The sequence below is a fragment of the Oncorhynchus mykiss genome, chromosome 14 (genome assembly GCF_057628025.1).
Source record: "Oncorhynchus mykiss isolate SJ-2025 chromosome 14, ASM5762802v1, whole genome shotgun sequence".
Classification (NCBI taxonomy): Eukaryota; Metazoa; Chordata; class Actinopteri; order Salmoniformes; family Salmonidae; genus Oncorhynchus; species Oncorhynchus mykiss.
The window spans coordinates 13,674,011-13,693,822 of record NC_143035.1 but is presented as its reverse complement, the minus strand read 5'-3'; the positions used below and the strand labels follow the sequence as shown (position 1 = coordinate 13,693,822).

Sequence of the window (19,812 nt, the reverse complement as noted above, 5' to 3'; positions counted from 1 at the left end):
AACTTCTTCTCAACTTTGCTACCTGGTTAAATAAAGGTGAATTAAATAAATAAATTTGGTAGCATTGCCTTTAAATTGTTTAACTTGGGTCAAACATTTCGGGTAGCCTTCCACAAGCTTCCCACAATAAGTTGGGTGAATTTTGGCCCATTCCTCCTGACAGAGCTGGTGTAACTGAGTCAGGGTTGTAGGCCTCCTTGCTCGCACACGCTTTTTCAGTTCTGCCCACACATTTTCTATAGGATTGAGGTCATGGCTTTGTAATGGCCACTCCAATACCTTGACTTTGTTGTCCTTAAGCCATTTTGCTTTGGAAGTAGGCTTGCGGTCATTGTCCATTTGGAAGACCCATTTGCGAACCAAGCTTTAACTTATTGACTGATGTCTTGAGATGTTGCTTCAATATATCCACATCATTTTCCCTCCTCATGACGCCATCTATTTTGTGAAGTACATCAGTCCCTCCTGCAGCAAAGCACCCCCACAACACGATGCTGCAACCCCCGTGCTTCACGGTTGAGTTGGTGTTCTTCGACTTGCAAGCATCCCCCTTTTTCCTCCAAACATAACAATGGTCATTTATGGCCAAACAGTTATATTTCTGTTTCATCAGACCAGAGGACATTTCTCCAAAAAGTACGATCTTTGTCCCCATGTGCAGTTGAAAAACGTAGTCTGGCTTTTTTTATGGCGGTATTGGAGCAGTGGTTCTTCCTTGCTGAGCAGCCTTTCAGGTTATGTTGACATAGGACTCGTTTTACTGTGGATATAGATTATTTTGTACCTTTTTTCTCCAGCATCTTTACAAGGTCCTTTGCTGTTGTTCTGAGATTGATTTGCACTTTTCGCACCAAAGTATGTTCATCTCTAGGAGACAGAACACTTCTCCTTCCTGAGCAGTGTGACGGCTGCGTGGTCCCATGGTGTTTATACTTGCAAACTATTGTTTGTACAGATGAACGTGGTACCTTCAGGTGTTTGGAAATTGCTCCCAAGGATGAAGCAGACTTGTGAAGGTCTACAATTTTTTTCTGAGGTCTTGGCTGATTTCTTTTGATTTTCCCATGATGTCAAGCGAAGAGGTACTGAGTTTGAAGGTAGGCCTTGAAATATATCCACAGGTACACCTCAACTTGACTCAAATTATGTCAATTATCCTATCAGAACCTTCTAAAGACATTACATAATTTTTTGAAAATGTCCAAGCTGTTTAAAGGCACAGTCAACTTAGTGAATGTAAACTTCTGACCCACTGGAATTGTGATACAGTGAATTATAAGTGAAATAATCTGTCTGTAAACAATTGCTGGAAAAAATGACTTGACATCTACAAAGTAGATGTCCTAACCGACTTGCCAAAACTATAGTTTGTGAACAAGAAATTTGTGGAGTGGTTGAAAAACAAGTTTTAATGACTCCAACCTAAGTGTATGTAAACCTCCGACTTGAACTGTAAGAAAGATCAGGGAATTATTTATGTATTTTTGGACAAATATTTAACCCCTTTTATAGGCACTAAATTACTTCCATACACATTGCATTCTGAAAGTATTCAGACCCCTTCACTTCTCCACATTTTGTTAAGTTACAGACTTATTCTAAAATGTATTAACTAAATGTTTTTCCTCATCAATATACACACAATATCCAATAATAACAAAGCGAAAACCGTTTATTAGATTTTTTTTCAAATATATTAAAAACATTTTTTTTTTTTTTTACATAAGTATTCAGACCCTTTGCTATGAGACTAGAAATTAAGCTCAGGTGCATCCTGTTTCCATTGATCACCCTTGCCATGTTTCTACAACTTCCACCTGTGGTAAATTCAATTGTTCTGACATGATTTGGAAAGGCACACACCTGTCTATATAAAGTCTCACAGTTAACAGTGGATGTCAGAGCAAAAACCAAGCCATGAGGTCGAGGAAATTGTCCGTAGAGCTCCGAGACAGGATTGTATCGAGTCACAGATCTGGGGAAGGGTACCAAAACATTTCTGCAGCATTGAGGGTCCCCAAGAACACAGTGGCCTCCATCATTCTTAAGAAGTTTGGAACCACCAAGACTCTTCCTAGAGCTGGCTGATCGGCCAAACTGTGGGGGAGAAGAGCCTTGGTCACCAAGAACCTGATTGTCGCTCCAGAGTTCCTCTGTGGAGATGAGACAAACCTCCAGAAGGACAACCATCTCTGCAGCACTCCACCAATCAGGCCTTTATGGTAGAGTGGTCAGATGATAGCCACTCCTCAAAAAGGCACATGAAAGGCACAACTCTTTGGCCTGAATGCCAAGCTTCACGTCTGGAGGAAACCTGGAACCATCCCCATGGTGAAGCATGGTGGTGGCAGCATAATGCTGTGGGGATGTTTTTCAGCGGCAAGGACTAGGTACATGATGCCCCTGGTCAAGCGTGTGGGAGTTTCAAATGGAGATCAGCCGTGTCAAGGCTGAAAACGAAGCCCTGAAGGTAAGACAAAGACTTGCAGGACTTGCGATGCAGTGGAATGAACAGTTGAACCTAACATCATGCCTGCAAAGTAGTTGTAACAGTGTAACCACCACCAGAGAAACTTGCAGCTCCCCACTGGGCAAGAACTGTCTCAATCAAGGATGCACATGCACCAGGATGCACATGCACCAGTTTGGACGGGAGTCATCCCAATGAACTTCTAACCAATTTAGTCAAACTGATACTTTCCCCTCCTCATCTCCCTCCCTCCCTCCCTGTAGCTCAGGAGTTTCAAGGGAGCCTAGTGACAATGAACAGGTTATGGACTGCCCTCTCTTACCTCCGGAAAAATAACCGAGTCATGTGACCCGTGTGACCCCCAGCAACATCCAGCTGGATGAGAGTAAAGGAGCGTGGCATGTCATCATTAACAGAGAGGTGAGGTCATCAGGAGGGCAAGGACTGTTCCGATACCAAAATTAAAGCCTTTACAGATGCAGAATACAGTTCCAGAGAGGTTGTGATGCAGTGTTAACTGTTGTGCTTCAGGCTGATGATGCTGAGCTCTATGAGAAGCCAACACCAGCAGGTGAATCCAGAAGATCTGTGTAAAACACCGCTCAGGCCGTTCAGTATGTGTCAGTTGTCTCTCATTCTGTACTTGTTTGCTACTGAGAGAAGGGAGTTGGCTATCCCCCCCTGTCCCCCTGTCCAAATCAAATCAAATCAAAGAGCTGGGCCAGAGGAGAGGCAGGTGTCTGGATTGGGTTGGGATGGGGCATCTCTGTTCTGGCTGGGAAAACATTCCAGTCACATAGCACACACACACACACACACACACACAGAAAGAAAGAACCAGATGGGGCATGCTCATAAAGGACCTTGTCTCATACACTGTTGATTTGTTGTTAGAATGTTGCAGTTTTTGTGTTATTATTTAAAATGTATAACGTCATGAAGAACCAGTTGAGTGGTTAGTGTTCACTCAGCTTATCTTACACCTGCAGAGCTACTCAGTTGAGCGAGTGTGCCAGTCCTGGTCTGACAACCTTAGGAAGTGCTGCCTTGACAATGGCATTTTTTTCCAGTCACAACCGGATTCACAACAGATATATATATATATATATGGGAGGATTTTCCCCCCTTTCTCAAGCTCACGTCAAAATTCATGTGATCAGCATTTATCAGTGACCTTGACACACAAATGCTGCACAACACGTGAGCAAGGTTTAATTTGTATTTGGAGACAATTCCGTTCACAGTTTTGGGTTTGGGAAGTTCAAATGATAGAAATCTGTTAGCAGTGTGTGGAATATGCCATTGTTTTCAAAAATGTATGTATATTGTATCTAATTAAAAAGTACCTTAAATATAACATTCTTATCCTTACAAATGGACAGTGTGAACATTAAATGTTGTGTGTGTGTAACCTTAAGGGTAGGTTGTCACAATCCATTGTGACAGATAATGAATTTTCTGGCTGTTCTTAAAAGCTTGACTTTAGTGTATCGAGACTGTTGTTCTATTTCAGTCCACTGGAGGGCGCTCAAACACAATACCCACCCTGAACACCCTGCCCACAGACAATGTGTGTGTGTGTGTGTGTGTGTGTGTGTGTGTGTGCGCGCGCGTGTGTGTGTGTGTGTGTGTGTGTCTGTGTCTGTGTGTCTGTGTGTCTGTGTGTGGGTCTGTGTCTGTGTCTGTGTGTCTGTGTGTGTGTCTGTGTCTGTGTCTGTGTCTGTGTGTCTGTGTCTGTGTCTGTGTGTCTGTGTCTGTGTCTGTGTGTGTGTCTGTGTCTGTGTCTGTGTGTCTGTGTGTCTGTGTCTGTGTGTCTGTGTCTGTGTCTGTGTGTGTGTCTGTGTCTGTGTCTGTGTGTCTGTGTCTGTGTCTGTGTGTCTGTGTCTGTGTCTGTGTGTCTGTGTCTGTGTGTGTGTCTGTGTCTGTGTCTGTGTGTCTGTGTCTGTGTGTCTGTGTCTGTGTGTCTGTGTGTGGGTCTGTGTCTGTGTCTGTGTGTGCTATGACTGGTCTGCAAACTAGTTCAAAGATCTTAAATCACCAAATATATTATGTTCCACTGTAGATTTTATTTTTCACTGAACAGGGACAGCCCATACAACAGCCCATTACCTAACTACCACACCTGCCTACAGACATTTATTGTGAAACAGGCTGATGTGGACGCCCAGTCTCTGCTGTAGAATAGTCTCCATGGTGTCCAGGGGCATCCGCCTCACATCATACCCCCGAACCGAGGCCTTCGCCTGGGGGTCCACTGGCACAATCTCTCCACCACTATGGGGGTCATTCCGGCCCACAGCAGCATATGATGGGAAGTAGGGTCTCTGTGAGGCGGGGAGACTAGAGTTGTAGGAGGGGCAGCAGTAGGCAGACCACATGTACTCTGGCACTGCTACCCGGTTGGCCATCCAGCGCTCAGAGAGGTATGACAGCGCCCCTGTTACCACATACGCCGACCCAATGCAGTAGTTACCCATCCGGGCCCTCACCTCAGCCTCCAGCTGAGCCCAGGGGCCAGAGTTTGAGGCTGCCCGCTGAGGGACCACGTTGGTGAGGGTAAAAGTGGCCCGGCGGTCCTCTGGGGCCTGGTGGTGCAGGCTGGGGTTGAGGTGACCCTTGGTGTATGAAGAGTTGATGTAGTCCTGGAGCACCGCCTGGCTCTCCACCACATTCTGGTCCACGGGGCCACTCCGCGGGAAACTATGCATCTCTGGACTGGCACCGGAGAACGCCAACTTAGATCACAGAGAGAGAGAGTGAACACTGAGACTATAACCGACACAGAGACAAAGTTAGTTCAACTTACACTACCGTTCAAAAGTTTGGAGTCACTTAGAAATGTTGTTGTTTTTTAAAGAAAAGCATATTTTTTGTCCATTAAAATAACATAAAATTTATCAGAAAAACAGTGTGGACATTATTAATGTTGTAAATGACTATTGTAGCCGAAAAAGGCTGATTTTTAATGGAATATCTACATAGGCCCATTATCAGCAACCATCACTCCTGTGTTCCAATGGCACGTTGTGTAAGCAAATCCAAGTTGATAAGTTGTGTAAGCGAATCCAACCCACAAAACACCAGTCTCGATGTCAACAGTGGAAGAGGCGACTCAAGGATGCTTACCTGCTAGGCAGAGCTCCTCTGTCCAGTGTCTGTGTTATTTTGCCCATCTTAATCTTCTAGTTTTATTGGCCAGTCTGAGATATGGATTTTTCTTTGCAACTCTGCCTAGAAGGCCAGCATCCTGGAGTCGCCTCTTCACTGTTGACGTTGAGACTGGTGTTTTGCAGGTACTATTTAATGAAGCTGCCAGTTGAGGACTTGTGAGGCATCTGTTTCTCAAACTAGACCCTCTAATGTACTTGTCCTCTTGCTCAGTTGTGCACCAGGGCCCCCCACTTTTCTTTCTATTCTGGTTAGAGCCAGTTTGTGCTGTTCTGTGAAGGGAGTAGTACACAGCATTGTAACAGATCTTCAGTTTCTTGGCAATTTCTCGCATGGAATGGTCTTCATTTCTCCGAACAAGAATAGACTGACAAGTTTCAGAAGAAAGGTCTTTGTTTCTGGACATTTTGAGCCTGTAATCGAACCCACATATGCTGATGCTCCAGATACTCAACAAGTCTAAAGTAGGCCAGTTTTATTTCCTTCTTTAATCAGAACAACAGTTTTTAGCTGTGCTAACATAATTGCAAAAGGGATTTCTAATGATCAATTAGCCTTTTAAAATGACCAACTTGGATTAGCTAACACAACATGCCATTGGAACACAGGAGTGATGGTTGCTGATAATGGGCCTCGGTAGTATGCACTGTAGTGTATATGTTTACACATGTTTCCCCCCATCTTTTTACAGTGCTTATTACAGTGCCTATTACATTGTAATAACCAATTCTACCACTGGTATTTACTCTGAGCTGTTGGGTACAAGAAAATAAAAACATAAACATAGCTTCCAAGCTTCAATTATGATCCAGTCTTTTTGTTCCTGGAAATCACAATTTAAAAAGGGAAACAGAAACAGAATATTTCCCAGATGACAAAACTATTCCTTTGTTTTAATTGCTTTGTTTGAGAGAAGTCACACTGCTTAACCACTTTTCTAAGAAATCCTGGCTTCACACAAACCCACATCCACACCTATACACACACACACACACACACACATGCACACCATAAATAGTACTTTTTTCTTGAATTGAGTAGAATAAAATGGAATAGACCCTGAATTTAATGCACAGTTACACACAGAAACATACTCCTCACCTGTGGTTCATACATCCACTTGTTCCTGGGCCGTTTGCCTCCTCCAGGGGTAAGTATGTAGGCAGAGTAGAGGGTGGCACGGCGCTGGCGCTGGTACAGGCTGGCAAAGTGGTACTGGTTCCTGTAGCGCTGGCAGATGGGCTGGTACCCCTCTCCCCCCATGCCTTTTGGGGGAGTCTCCATGTAGAAGAAGCGGAGGCAAGGGGTGAAGTCACCCACCTCCCCCCAGACCAGACCTCCAAGACTGGCGAGAAGCACGAGCAGAGCCTCCCTACACGAGACAGGCATCCTCCTGCTGAGCACCGGACTGTGTGTGTTATAGAGAAAAGCCTGTGTATCTATCAGCCGAAACTAGTCACTGTCGTCCAATATAGTTTAGATCAGTCCACTCCTGCCCAACTCAGTTGAGTTCAGTTCAGTTCAATTCTCTACAGAGAGCCCTATTCTTCTGTTCACTGTCTGTTGAGGCACCTGTGTAATCGATGGAGGGTGGTCTTCTATCAACCTAGCTTCCAAGGTCTTTTATACCCAGTGAGTAGAAACTTAGAGGGTGACACTTCCATCTGACACCTCTCCTCCCCTTCTGTTTCCTTGAGATGTGACTGAACTTCCCCGTGCTGACCATAGTGTCTTCTGGGAAATGCACAGCCCTTCTGGGACACACATGGTCACTACATGATAGAGGTTATCATAGGAACAGAAATTGAAAGAGACTCTGCATTAAATCTACACACAGGTCACTGAAACTGAGCTGAGTGAAACTAGAGTTACTGGCACCCAAAATGTGACAGAGAGCAGGTTTCATTTGAAGATCCATAGGTATTTCCCCGTTCCCCCTTGGTGGAATGGAAAGCTGCTGACATCCTACTGATGGATATAGGTTAAGGTTCAAGTGTGTTTATGCTTTATCAGTTTCCCTTCTCCTTCCTCAAAAAGCCTTTAATCAGAGTGCTGACTCATTTACCAGCCTCAGCTTTTCAAGGCAGTGTTCTGGAACGTTTCGAACCCTCGGGACAACACCTGGGTCACAGCCTAGTCACAGACTCCTCTGACACACTCCGGGGTGAAAGTAAGCTACTACAGCCTACCAGCCTACTGCCCAAATAAATATTGGGGGTATGCCGTAATGGTAAAACGTGAGCCTATTACAATTACCACAAAATCCCGAAAAAAATACATACAAGCTATTAATCATTATTTTATTGTTTTCAACAGTGGACGCGATTCAGGCTACGTGTAGGCCTAACAATCACAGATCTCATTACAATACACGTAGGTGTTTTGTAACACATTTTTCTTTCCATTCATGAAATTGCAGTTGCACAGTGCATTGTTGGGGGTTGGATGCTGGAATTATTTTGTAAGTGGACGAATGTGCGCGGGTAGTCTACAGGTGATTGCTTAACAATCAGATATTAACATGACTGGTTGTGTTTTTGCCACATTGGCATAGGCAGAGCGTCCATAAGGCTAGGTAGGACAAGATTTCCCTATAGTCAATTGAATTAAAACTGACAAAATCATATAGCCTAATTAGCTTACTCCTGTCTATACACAAAACAAAATCATTTAAAATAGGCTACTATACCAGAAAGCATGATTTGGCCACAGAGGATCATTATATTCCTTAATAAACAAATAAAAAAGCTCGCAATTTGGGCAACGCGGGAGGCAAATACCAAATTGCAGTTTGTTGAGCTGTGACTGTCATTAAAAAACAAAGAGACACAGACGGGCGTATCGCAATATTTAAAAATACAATTGAATACAAAAAACATTTGGAAAGTAAATTACTATTGCTGTAAAAAGAGTGTCCTATCTTATTGGCACCAGTGGAGAACATCGGCCATATCCCCAGTGAGTGTGCATATTCAGTCTTCATCATTGGGTCAGTGACACTTTAGTTTGTTTTTGGATGTCATATTGTATTTCGCAGTGTCGGCAGAGTAGGCTACCGTATAATGTTTGTAGTAGGCTATTAAAACATATTCTGCTAATGTCTCCATTCATGTAAAATGTTGCAGAATAGCATGGAATGTGTAGATAAAAGGCCAACAAGAAATATATCTGATAGGCCATAGCCCAAGTCTACTCTTCGCGGTGCGCAATGAATAGTCTTTTTTGAGTGGTTGAGTTATATTATGACTAAAATATGACTATCCAATCTAATCATCACATTAGGCATAGTAAGCTATCTTACATAAGTATGCAAATGCAAGGATGCATGGAATACTTTATTATAAGGGTGTCTTTTTATGGTGAAAATGAGCTTCCCCAAACTTGAAACCCACGAGCCGCCGGTGTTAGAAGGATTTGCATGTTAACGGTGATATGACTAATCTTTATTTTGCCTAGGCTACTAGGCCCAGAGATAATTTATTAAATTAATAGGGATTATATAAGTAATTCTATATGATTACACTCCTAGGCTATAAAACAAATGTGTGCGCGCACTTGGGTGTCCCATACCCGTAATAAATAATATCTACTTTCACCCCTGGGCACACCTACATTACAGTTACACTACATTTAGGCAACTCCTATAGCCCAGATGCTCCATTTCAACTATCCAGTCCCTTTTAGATTCATGAACGCTTGAGGAATGTATAGAAGTAGGAGCAAGGAGCCTACATGAAACTGGGCCAGAGAGAAACCTGGTTCAGTACGCGGCTAACCGCGGGATCTGTGGACTTGTAGACGCACGTCTTCACGCTCTTCCGTGAAACAGAGGAACTCAGACACTGTCAGGTCAGACAGACCACGCCCTCTCAAATACGGAAGAGTGAACTTTTCCATTGCATCAACCAGCTACTTTCTGAGCTCAACCCCCTGTCCCTTCAGTGAGCAGACGGCTCGGAATGGCTACTGATGCCAGCGCGCTTAAGGAGCTACATAGCGAGCTCAGCTGTCCCGTATGCCTCGACCTCTTCCGTGAGCCGGTGATCCTCGAGTGCGGACACCACTTCTTCCATGTATGCATTACGCAGTGCTGGGAGGCCAAGTCCGACGAGCACCCGACTTGCCCGCAGTGCCGGAAGACATGCCCTCAGAAGCTGCGTCCTAACTCGCTTCTGTGTAATGTCGTGGACAGCGTGAGGAGAGCCCGATCCATGGATTTGAAACCCGGGGACACCGAGCGCGCGCAGGAGGATACAGAAGAACGACAACGGGGGGCCAGTATGCCCAGCTCCGGTTTCAGTTTCACCGGTTCTTCTCAGCGCCACGAGCCAGACCTTTGCGAGGAGCACGAGGAGAAGCTGAAGCTATACTGTGAAGATGATCAGCTCGCGATCTGCCTGGTGTGCGGGATGTCCCGAGGCCACAAGACGCACAACGTCATCCCCATCAATGAGGCGTTCGAGAACTACAAGGTAACACTTTGGAACAATATTTAGTATTTATATATCTACCTATATAGGTGTTTTGCTATAGAAATACATATGGGTTAATAATACATCACTGTCACAGGGATTGCATTGGAATGCATCAGGTATGCTAAAACCTGCCCATAAATCTGAAACTGCAAAGTTGACAAAGTTACTATATTAAATCAGATATTTTTTTAAACAAGTTTGCACCCGAGCAAGGAGTGTTAGTTAAACATTTTTTTGAAGACAATTGGGTCTTTCACATGGTTAAGTGAAATGACAGTTATTTTAATGGTCAATATCATGTTTTTCATGAAATTGGATGATATTTGAAGGAAACCAGATCAAAGTATGATGACCAACGTATTAAAAGTTACTGTTGCTTCTACATTGATCAAGTTTGATCATGAAGTTACTGGTCCCCTCCCCGTGTCAAACACTTGGATTCATTATGAAGGGGACAAGGTGACATCACCTTAACTCTCATTTTAATACACCAATGGTAACATGATATTCTCCTACCTAATTTAAATAAATACTGCTTTGTAACCAACATTGGAGAAGGCATGTTTGCAGAGGGGTTTGGTTTATATAGCTAGATAGCTACTCCACTGGTGCCAAAATGTGACTGTAGGGTGTCAGCAAATATAATTGAAAGTTTACCCTATTCATCTATGGCAAAGATACTTATATGTTTCCCTTTTCATCTGTCTGGTGTTAGGTAGTTACTGGCTAGCAAGGTCTTGAGCCAGCATGGAGCAAAAGGGGGGTGGCTCATTCAAAACTTTTATGCAGTTGTCATGTCAACACATCCGTCAGTTGCTGCTGTGAACCGCATCACAAGAGATGCCAAATGGGAGATGTATAAAATATGTATATATATATATATATACAGTACCAGTCAAAAGTTTGGACACACCTACTCATTCAAGGGATTTTCTTTATTTTTTTATTTTTTTCTACATTGTAGAATAATAGTGAAGACATCAAAACTATGAAATAACACATATGGAATCATGTAGTAACCAAAAAAGTGTTAAACAAATCTAAATATATTTGAGATTTTTCAAAGTAGCCTTCCTTTGCCTTGATGACAGCTTTCACACTTTTTGACTGGTACTGGTTTTAATTGATGCAATTTTAATGTTGTTTGAGTTGCTTTGTGTATCACCAAATTTGCTTGAGATGATTTTACTGCAACACTGCTCACTGCATCCAAGTTGCTTGACATAGGCATTTAAAAGAGCTGTCAGTCAAGGCGACCTTATGATTTTAAGATCCCCGCCCACTCATCTTGTCTTTTCAAATATCCTGGTAGTTGGCCATGAGAGAAAAAATACTTTTCAGGATGACTGTTCAGGACCTTTAAATCAGCCACTCAGGTCAGTGTGAGTTTATACTTGGCGAGGAATTCAGCATGCCGGTGTCAGGGCTTAGTTCCCAGACATATTAAACCTGTTTTATTTGCCGTGGATGTTTGGTGACATACCTGTCACCACACTGTTTCTACAAATCTTTCCCGTCTAAATTCTAACTTTCTTTGGGTTCATTTGGGTAACTTGTTGAAATGGGTCCAGTTAGTTGTAAATGGATCATATGAGTTACGTTAACCTTGTTGTCAGAGAGACTACAGAGGATCCAAAACAGTACATCTTATTATTGACAAGAGTTAGGCCTAATTCAATCTCTGTATAACGGAATTATACATATAATAATATTCCCTTAACTTCACTATGTCTCGCTCTCTCTCTCTCTGTGTGTGTGTGTGTGTGTGTGTCTTCTGCAGGACAAGCTGTCCATAGCCCTGGAGAGAGTACAGCTCCAGACAGGACAGGCTTCTCTCCATCAAGTCCAGACCAACAACAAGATCATGCTCATCAAGGTATACTGACTGCATGTGTGTGCGCCAGCGAGGCTATTCTGGTTTGCGGTGCCCCTAGTCCGAACCAGAATTTCTGTTGACCATGCAACATTCTCCTGCGTTGTCTCACCCAAGCACATGCAAATTGGTTGAAATATAATTATATTATATTATCAATAGGATTATGTTGACAGGTGTCACATCAAATATTGGACTGTTGGGAATGTCTCATGCACAATGGTACTCTGAGATTATGATACAGATTATGGGATTAGTGTTCACCCATTCTTCCTCTCAGAAACATTGCAGACACACACACATATTCTCACACACCTAATGTAAGCATACACCATGAGAGTGGCATAAAATACTGGCCTTAGTTAGCACTTAGCAGTGATAAGGTCAATGCTAGAATTTAGAATGGGCCCGGGACTCCCCCTCTCTATTCTAACACAGACTTCACCTCACAAGGTAAAGTCTACAAGAGTGTTGTACGTGTGTCTGAGGCAGATATGGAATGTGCAGGATGTCAGGGTGGCGGTAGAGTCCTGCCTTTAAAATGAACAGAGCACAGTCATGTGGTCCCCATTAAGGAGGAATGCCCTGTGTGTCTATGTGTCTGTTTGTCTGTCACACGCTGACAAATTTACTCTCCGCCATTCACTCGATCTTTCACTTCCCTCTGTCTCTCTGTCTCTCTGTAGGGCTCAGGAAGTGAGTAAGGATGTATGTCAACAATCTAGCCATAAAATGTGTGTGTGTGTGTGTGTGTGTGTATAGTGGAGGTGGTTAGCTGTTCTTGTGATGTATGTTTTCTTTGGATTATTTTCAGTACACTGACTGAGATTTTAACGGAACACTGCGTTTCTTTCTTCCTTACATGATCAGTTATTGAAATGTTGCCACGTGTGTCTGTTTTGTGCTTCATGTTGTCTTTGTTGTGTATTCTATATCATTCCTGTCTCCGCCTCTGGAAAGCCCATCATTGTAAATAGAAATTGGTTCTTAAAACCTCTCCAGGGTACGTGGGACGGTAGTGTCCCACCTGGCCAACATCCAGTGAAATTGCAGAGCGCAAAATTCAAACTACAGAATTGTACCAATTTAACTTTCTTGAAAATACACATGCAATATGTCAAATTAAAGCTTGACCTCTTGTTAATCCAGCCACGGTCTCAGATTTCAAAAAGTCTTTACGGCGAAAGCAAACCATGCGATTATCTGAGGACAGCACCCCATGAAACAAACACAGACAATCATATTTCATCCCACCAGGCTCGACACAAAACTCAGAAATAACGATATAATTCATGCCTTACCTTTGAAGAGCTTCTTCTGTTGGCACTCCAATATGTCCCATAAACATCACAAATGGTCCTTTTGTTCGAATAACTCCGTCGTTATATCTCCAAAATGTCGATTTATTTGGCGTATTTGATCCAGAAAAACACTGGTTCGAACTTGCGCAACATGACTACACATTATCTAATAAGTTACCTGTAATCTTTGTCCAAAAATTTCAAACAACTTTCCTAATACAACTTTAGGTATTTTTTGATGTAAATAATCAATCAAATTTAAGACGGGATAAACTGCGTTCAATACAGGACGAAAACAAAGTGGAGCGAGCTTTCAGGTCATGCACCCCAACCACAACAGTACACTAGACTCGACCCTCGTTCTGAACAGGGTTACTTCTTAATTTCTCAAAGGAAAAACATCAACCAATTTCTAAAGAATGTTGACATCCAATGGAAGCGATAGGAATTGCAAGCAAGTGCCTTAGAAATCTAGATCCCCATAGAAAACCCATTGAAAAGGGTTAACCCAGGCCCTGTAGAGGTTAACCCAGGCCCTGTAGCCCCCAGTTCCACCCCTATTCCCCAGGCGCTAACATTTGTTGACTTCTGTAACCGTAAAAGCCTTGGTTTCATGCATGTTAACATCAAAAGCCTCCTCCCTAAGTTTGTTTTATTCACTGCTTTAGCACACTCTGCCAACCTTGGTGTCCTAGCTGTGTATGAATCCTGGCTTAGTAAGGCCACCAAACATTCTGAAATGTCCATCCCCAACTACAGGATTTTCCGCCAAGATAGAACTGCCAAAGTTGGGTGGAAGTTGCAATCTACTGCAGAGATCTGTCATGCTATCCAGGTCTGTGCCCAAACAGCTAGAGCCTCTACTTTTAAAAATCCACCTTTCCAGAAATAAGTCTCTCACTGTTGCCGCTTGTTATAGACCCCCCTCAGCCCCCAGCTGTGCCCTGGACACCATATGTGAATTAATTGCACCCCATTTATCTTCAGAGATTGTACTGTTAGGTGACCTAAACTGGGATATGCTTAACACCCCGGCTATTCTACAAACTAAGCTAGATGCCCTCAATCTCCCACAAATTATCATGGAACCTACCAGGTACAACCCTAAATCCGTAAACACGGGCACCCTCATAGATATCATCCTGACCAACCTGCCCTCTAAATACAACTCTGCAGTCTTCAACCAGGATCTCAGCGATCACTGCCTCAGTGCCTGCGTCCGTAATTGGTCCGCCACCACCCCTCATCACTGTCAAACGCTACCGAAAACACTTCAGCAAGCAGGCCTTTCTAATCGACCAGGCCCGGGTATCCTGGAAGGATATTGACCTCATTCCATCAGTAGAGGATGCCTGGTTATTCTTTAAAAGTGCATTCCTCACCATCTTAAATAAGCATGCCCCTTTCAAAGAATTTAGAACTAAGAATAGATATAGCCCTTGGTTCACTCCAGACCTGACTGCCCATGACCAGCACAAAAACATCCTGTGGCCTACTGCATTAGCATCGAATAGCCCCCGCGATGTGCAACTTTTCAGGGAAGTTAGGAACCAATATACACAGGCAGTTAGGAAAGCAAAGGCTAGCTTTTTCAAACAGAAATGTTCATCCTGTAGAACAAACTCCAAAATGTTCTGGGACACTGTACAGTCCATGGAAAATAAGAGCACCTCCTCCCAGCTGCCCACTGCACTGAGGCCAGGAAACACTGTCACCACCGATAAATCCATTATAATTGAGAATTTCAATAAGCATTTTTCTATGGCTGGCCATGCTTTCCACCTGGCTACCCCTACCCCTGTCAACAGCTCTGCACCCCTCACAACAACTTTCCCAAGCCTCCACCATTTCTCCTTCACCCAAATCCAGATTGCAGCTCTTTCAGAACATCAGCTATCTGGACCCCTACAAATCAGCTGGGCTAGACAATCTGGAGCCTCTCTTTCTAAAATTATCTGCCACAATTGTTGCAACCCCTATTATCCTGTTCAACCTCTCTTTCTTATTGTCTGAGATCCCTAACGATTGGAAAGCTGCCGCAGGGGAATACTCTAGACCCAAACTGTTACAGACCTATATTTATCCTACCCTGTCTTTCTAAGGTCTTCGAAAGCCAAGTTAACAAACAGATCACCGACGATATCGAATCCTTCTCCACTATGCAATCTGGTTTCCAAGCTGGTCATGGGTGCACCTCAGCCACGCTTCAGGTCCTGAACGATATCATAACCTCCATCGATAAAAGACAATACTATGTAGCAGTCTTCATCGACCTGGCCAAGGCTTTAAACTCAACAGCCTTGGTTTCTCAAATGACTGCCTCGCCTGGTTCACTAACTACTTCTCAGATAGAGTTCAGTGTGTCAAATCGGAGGGCCCGGACCTCTGGCAGTCTCTATGGGGGTGCCTGAGGGTTCAATTCTTGGGCAGACTCTTTTCTCTGTATATATCAATGATGTCACTCTTGCTGCTGGTGATTCTCTGATCCATCTCTACACAGACAACACCATTCTGTATACTTATGGCCCTTCTTTGGACACTGTGTTAACAAACCTCCAGACGAGCTTCAATGCCATACAACACTCCTTCCGTGGCCTCCAACTGCTCTTAAATGCAAGTAAAACTAAATGCATGCTTCAACCAATCGCTGCCCACATCTGCCCACCCGTCTAGCATCTCTACTCTGGACGGTTCTGACTTGGAATATGTGGACAACTACAAATACCTAGGTGTCTGGTTAGATTGTAAACCCTTGACTTCGGTGATGTCATTTACAAAATAGCCTCCAACACTCTACTCAGCAAATTGGATGTAGTCTATCACAGTGCCATCCGTTTAGTCACCAAAGCCCATATACTACCCACCACTGCGACCTGTATGCTCTCGTTAGCTGGCCCTCGCTTCATATTCGGCGCCAAATCCACTGGCTCCAGGTCATCTATAAGCCTTTGCTAGGTAAAGCCCCGAATTATCTCAACTGGTCACCATAGCAGCACCCACTCGTAGCACACACTCCAGCAGGTATGACCAGGTTCGCTGGTCATCCCCAAAGCCAACTCCTCTTTGGCCGCCTTTCCTTCCAGTTCTCTGCTGCCAATGACTGGAACGAATTACAAAAATCACTGAAGCTGGAGTCTTATATCTCCCTCACTAACTTTAAGCATCAGCTGTCAGAGCAGATCATTGTACCTGTACATAATCCATCTTAAAATAGCCCACCCAAATACCTAATTTCCACACTGTTATTTATTTTTTGCTTCTTTGCACCCCAGTATCTCTACTTGCACATCTATCACTCCAGTGTTAATGCTAAATTGTAATTATTTTGCCACTATGACCTATTTATTGCCTTACCTCCCTAATCCTATTACATTTGCACACACTGTACATAGACTTTTCTGTTGTGTTATTGACTGTACGTTTGTTTATCCCATGTGTAATTCTGTGTTGTTTGTGTCGCACTGCTTTGCTCTGTCTTGGCCAGGCCGCTCTCTTGTTCTCAACTGACCTACCTGGTTAAATAAAGGTGAAATGAAAAATGTAAAAAATAACGGTCTCTTAGATGTAGTCCATATCCAGTCTGTAACACTAATATTTTTCTCTGTTTCTCCCCACATCAGGAGCGAGCTGGGGACATGGAGGTGCAGGTGAGTGCAGAGTTTGGACGTCTGAGGGAGTTCCTTCTCCAGGAGGAGGAGAGAGTGAAGGAGAGACTGCAGAGGGAGAAGGAAAAGAGGCTCAACCAATTGGATGAGGCCCTCAAACGCACCACAGAGCAAATCAGCCAATTAGAGCAAACCGCCGACCAGCTTCACATGAAACTCCGAGAGGAGGAGAACCCGGCACAACTCAGGGTGAGAGGAGAGAAAGGAAGAGGAAAGGAGAGGGAAGAAGGAGATGGGAGGAAATATGGATTTTAGAGGAGGGAGGGAAAGGGGTTAAGGGTGGTGGTGGAAAAAGAACCAGAGGGACTGTGGGAAAGGGAAAGAGGAGGGTAAAAGGTTTCTGAATAGGAGAAGAAGAGCGTGTGCGTGTCTCGGCATGGCCTCATATCTCTGTTTTTGTTTCTTACAGGGAATCAAAGATTTTATTGGAGGGTAAGTCATTAAATCCATGGTTGTTATTTGATGCTACAGTTCATAGAGCTCTGCACCATCCACATGACTCCACATGATTGAATTAACTCTAAAAAAGGTAACCCAATGTTCCACAGTGTTTCATTCATCTTTATTTGTTCTATAAGGGTACTTTGTAAATTTGATAAAGACTCAGAAATAGGCCTTTCTAGGTAAATGAAACTCTGTCTCTCTCTTTCTTTCTCTCTATCTCTGTCTCTCTCTCTCTCTCCGTCTCTCAGGACAGAGAGTGTGTTTGAGCGCCCCCCGGAGGTGAGTGTGGATCTGCAGGAGGGGGAGTTCCTGGGACCACTGCAATACCGCACCTGGAGGAGGATGAACTCTGGGCTTCAGCCAGGTATAACCACAGCCATATAGAGTTAGACAACACACACCTGACCACATTGTAGACCACACCTGAATCCATCGGTCCACAGCTCTCACATATGTGACCACATTTCACCACCGGGTCCACCTGATTGCATTCTATCAAACCTGACTGCACTTAACAGTATCCAACCACACCTATGAGCTGGCCGCATACACCAGGATTAACACTCGACCTCACACCCAATAACTCTTGTTAATATTTGAATGCCTCTGTCTCTCCCTAGGTGTGACAGCAGTGACTCTGGATCCAGACACAGCTTACCCTAGGCTGTGGGTGTCCCCGTGCTGCACTCAAGTCAGTGTGGGGGACATCCAGCCCAACCTGCCCAACAACCCTGAGCGCTTCACCCGCTACAACATCGTACTGGGCAGCCAGGCCTTCACCTCAGGGCAACACTACTGGGTGGTTGAGGTGGGCACCAAGACGGCCTGGGGGCTGGGGGTGGCGACCGCTTCGGTCAACAGGAAGGACGAGATCAGCCTGTGTCCGGACGATGGCTTCTGGACCCTGGTGATGAGAGACGGGCGGGACGGGAGTGAGTACGAGGCCTGCACAAACCACGAGGAGAGCCTGCTGCACCCCCCTCGCCCCCCCAGGAGGGTAGGGGTGTACCTGGACTACAGGAGGGGTGTTGTGGCGTTTTACGACGCAGGGGATATGAGTCACCTGTTCACATTCTCCGACGCCACATTCACAGAGCCGGTGTTCCCCTACTTCAACCCCTGGCCAATCATCAACGGGAGAAACCGGGAACCTCTTATTATTGTTAGCCCAGACCCGGAGGTGTGATAGAACTGTTAAGAATTGTTATGAACTGTCTGAGAAATAGCAGAGAACTGTTAACAAATATCAGAGAACACTGAAAACCAAATACAAGAAAGTCGAACAAGGTTAGAAAAGCTGTGAGAAACAGCATCATACTCACTAATGTACTAACAATGTACCATTGTTCACTGTTTTGTCATTTATGTTACCATGGATAATGTTTTGTGTTTGAAGAGAGCACATGCCAGTAGACTTTAAAGTAAGCCACATGGAAAAGAGAATTGAAAAGTACCTTAAATATAACATTCTTATCCTTACAAATGCGAACATTAAATGACAATTGCATAGTATTATTCTATAAAGTATACATAGTAAGATGACAGTGTATTTAACATTTAATAAAATAGTATATACTGTACATGTGAAAAGGTATTCTACTCATGTATTAACTGACTCCAAAGCAACATAATGAAAGCTGTGTGTGTGTGTGTGTGTGTGTGTGTGTGTGTGTGTGTGTGTGTGTGTGTGTGTGTGTGTGTGTGTGTGTGTGTGTGTGTGGATAAGCTTCGGGGTAGGTTGTCATAATCCATTGTGACAGATAATGAACTGTCTGGCTGTTCTTTTGAGCTTGACTTTAGTGTATTGAGACTGTTGTTCTATTTCAGTCCACTGGAGGGCGCTCAAACACAATACCCACCCTATACGTCTGTGTGTGTGTTTGGGGGTAGGATGGAGATAGGAATGATGCAGTAGCGTAAAGGACCTGGGGGAAACATTGGCTGACTGTAGAATAAAAAGGTGCTGTGCTACATCCACAGTGTGGTCGTTCTACAGATAGATCACACTGTTAGGTTCTAATTTTCAGAGTACAAACTCAACGGACACCATGAAAGCTTAAACCAAGTGTATTCTTCCCAGAGAGTCGATACAGCTGCATTAGACAAAAACATGGTTTCACCCGTGGTAGTATACATACCCCACTTTGGGTGGAGTCTCCTCCTTATCACTAAACATTGCATCATTATTGCTAGGCAGGGAGCTGAGTGATATGGGCCTTAAACGATTCCTCCCCTTATCAGTCCTGCTACATGTGATAGGTTTTGCCTGCACTCAGTCCCTCCCAAGCTTACTTATGACACCCCTCACGTCTCTATTATACCTGATGATTAATAATATACCTCATGATTAATAATATAGAAAGCTCAGAAACCAAACCTATCAACACACATGTCATATGTCTGGTCTGTTGTTTGG

The 19,812-nt window shown here is 43.9% G+C and overlaps 2 protein-coding genes across 2 annotated transcripts; one reads left to right on the top strand and one right to left on the bottom strand.

Annotated features, from left to right (window-relative positions):
• Positions 1 to 4,516: 4,516 nt before the first annotated feature.
• On the bottom strand, positions 4,517 to 9,870 carry LOC110487736 (endonuclease domain-containing 1 protein). The gene is made up of 2 exons (XM_021559648.3): positions 6,740 to 9,870; positions 4,517 to 5,205 (listed from the first exon to the last, which is right to left on the bottom strand). Exons 1-2 carry the CDS (start codon positions 7,025 to 7,027, stop codon positions 4,597 to 4,599), a joined length of 897 nt encoding a protein of 298 aa, XP_021415323.2. The 5' UTR covers positions 7,028 to 9,870; the 3' UTR covers positions 4,517 to 4,596.
• On the top strand, positions 8,873 to 18,986 carry LOC110488848 (zinc-binding protein A33). Its single transcript, XM_021561273.3, has 6 exons — positions 8,873 to 10,110; positions 11,894 to 11,989; positions 16,908 to 17,141; positions 17,362 to 17,384; positions 17,645 to 17,760; positions 18,017 to 18,986. The coding sequence occupies exons 1-6, from the start codon at positions 9,598 to 9,600 to the stop codon at positions 18,580 to 18,582; spliced, it is 1,548 nt and encodes a 515-aa protein (XP_021416948.2). The 5' UTR covers positions 8,873 to 9,597; the 3' UTR covers positions 18,583 to 18,986.
• Positions 18,987 to 19,812: the final 826 nt, after the last annotated feature.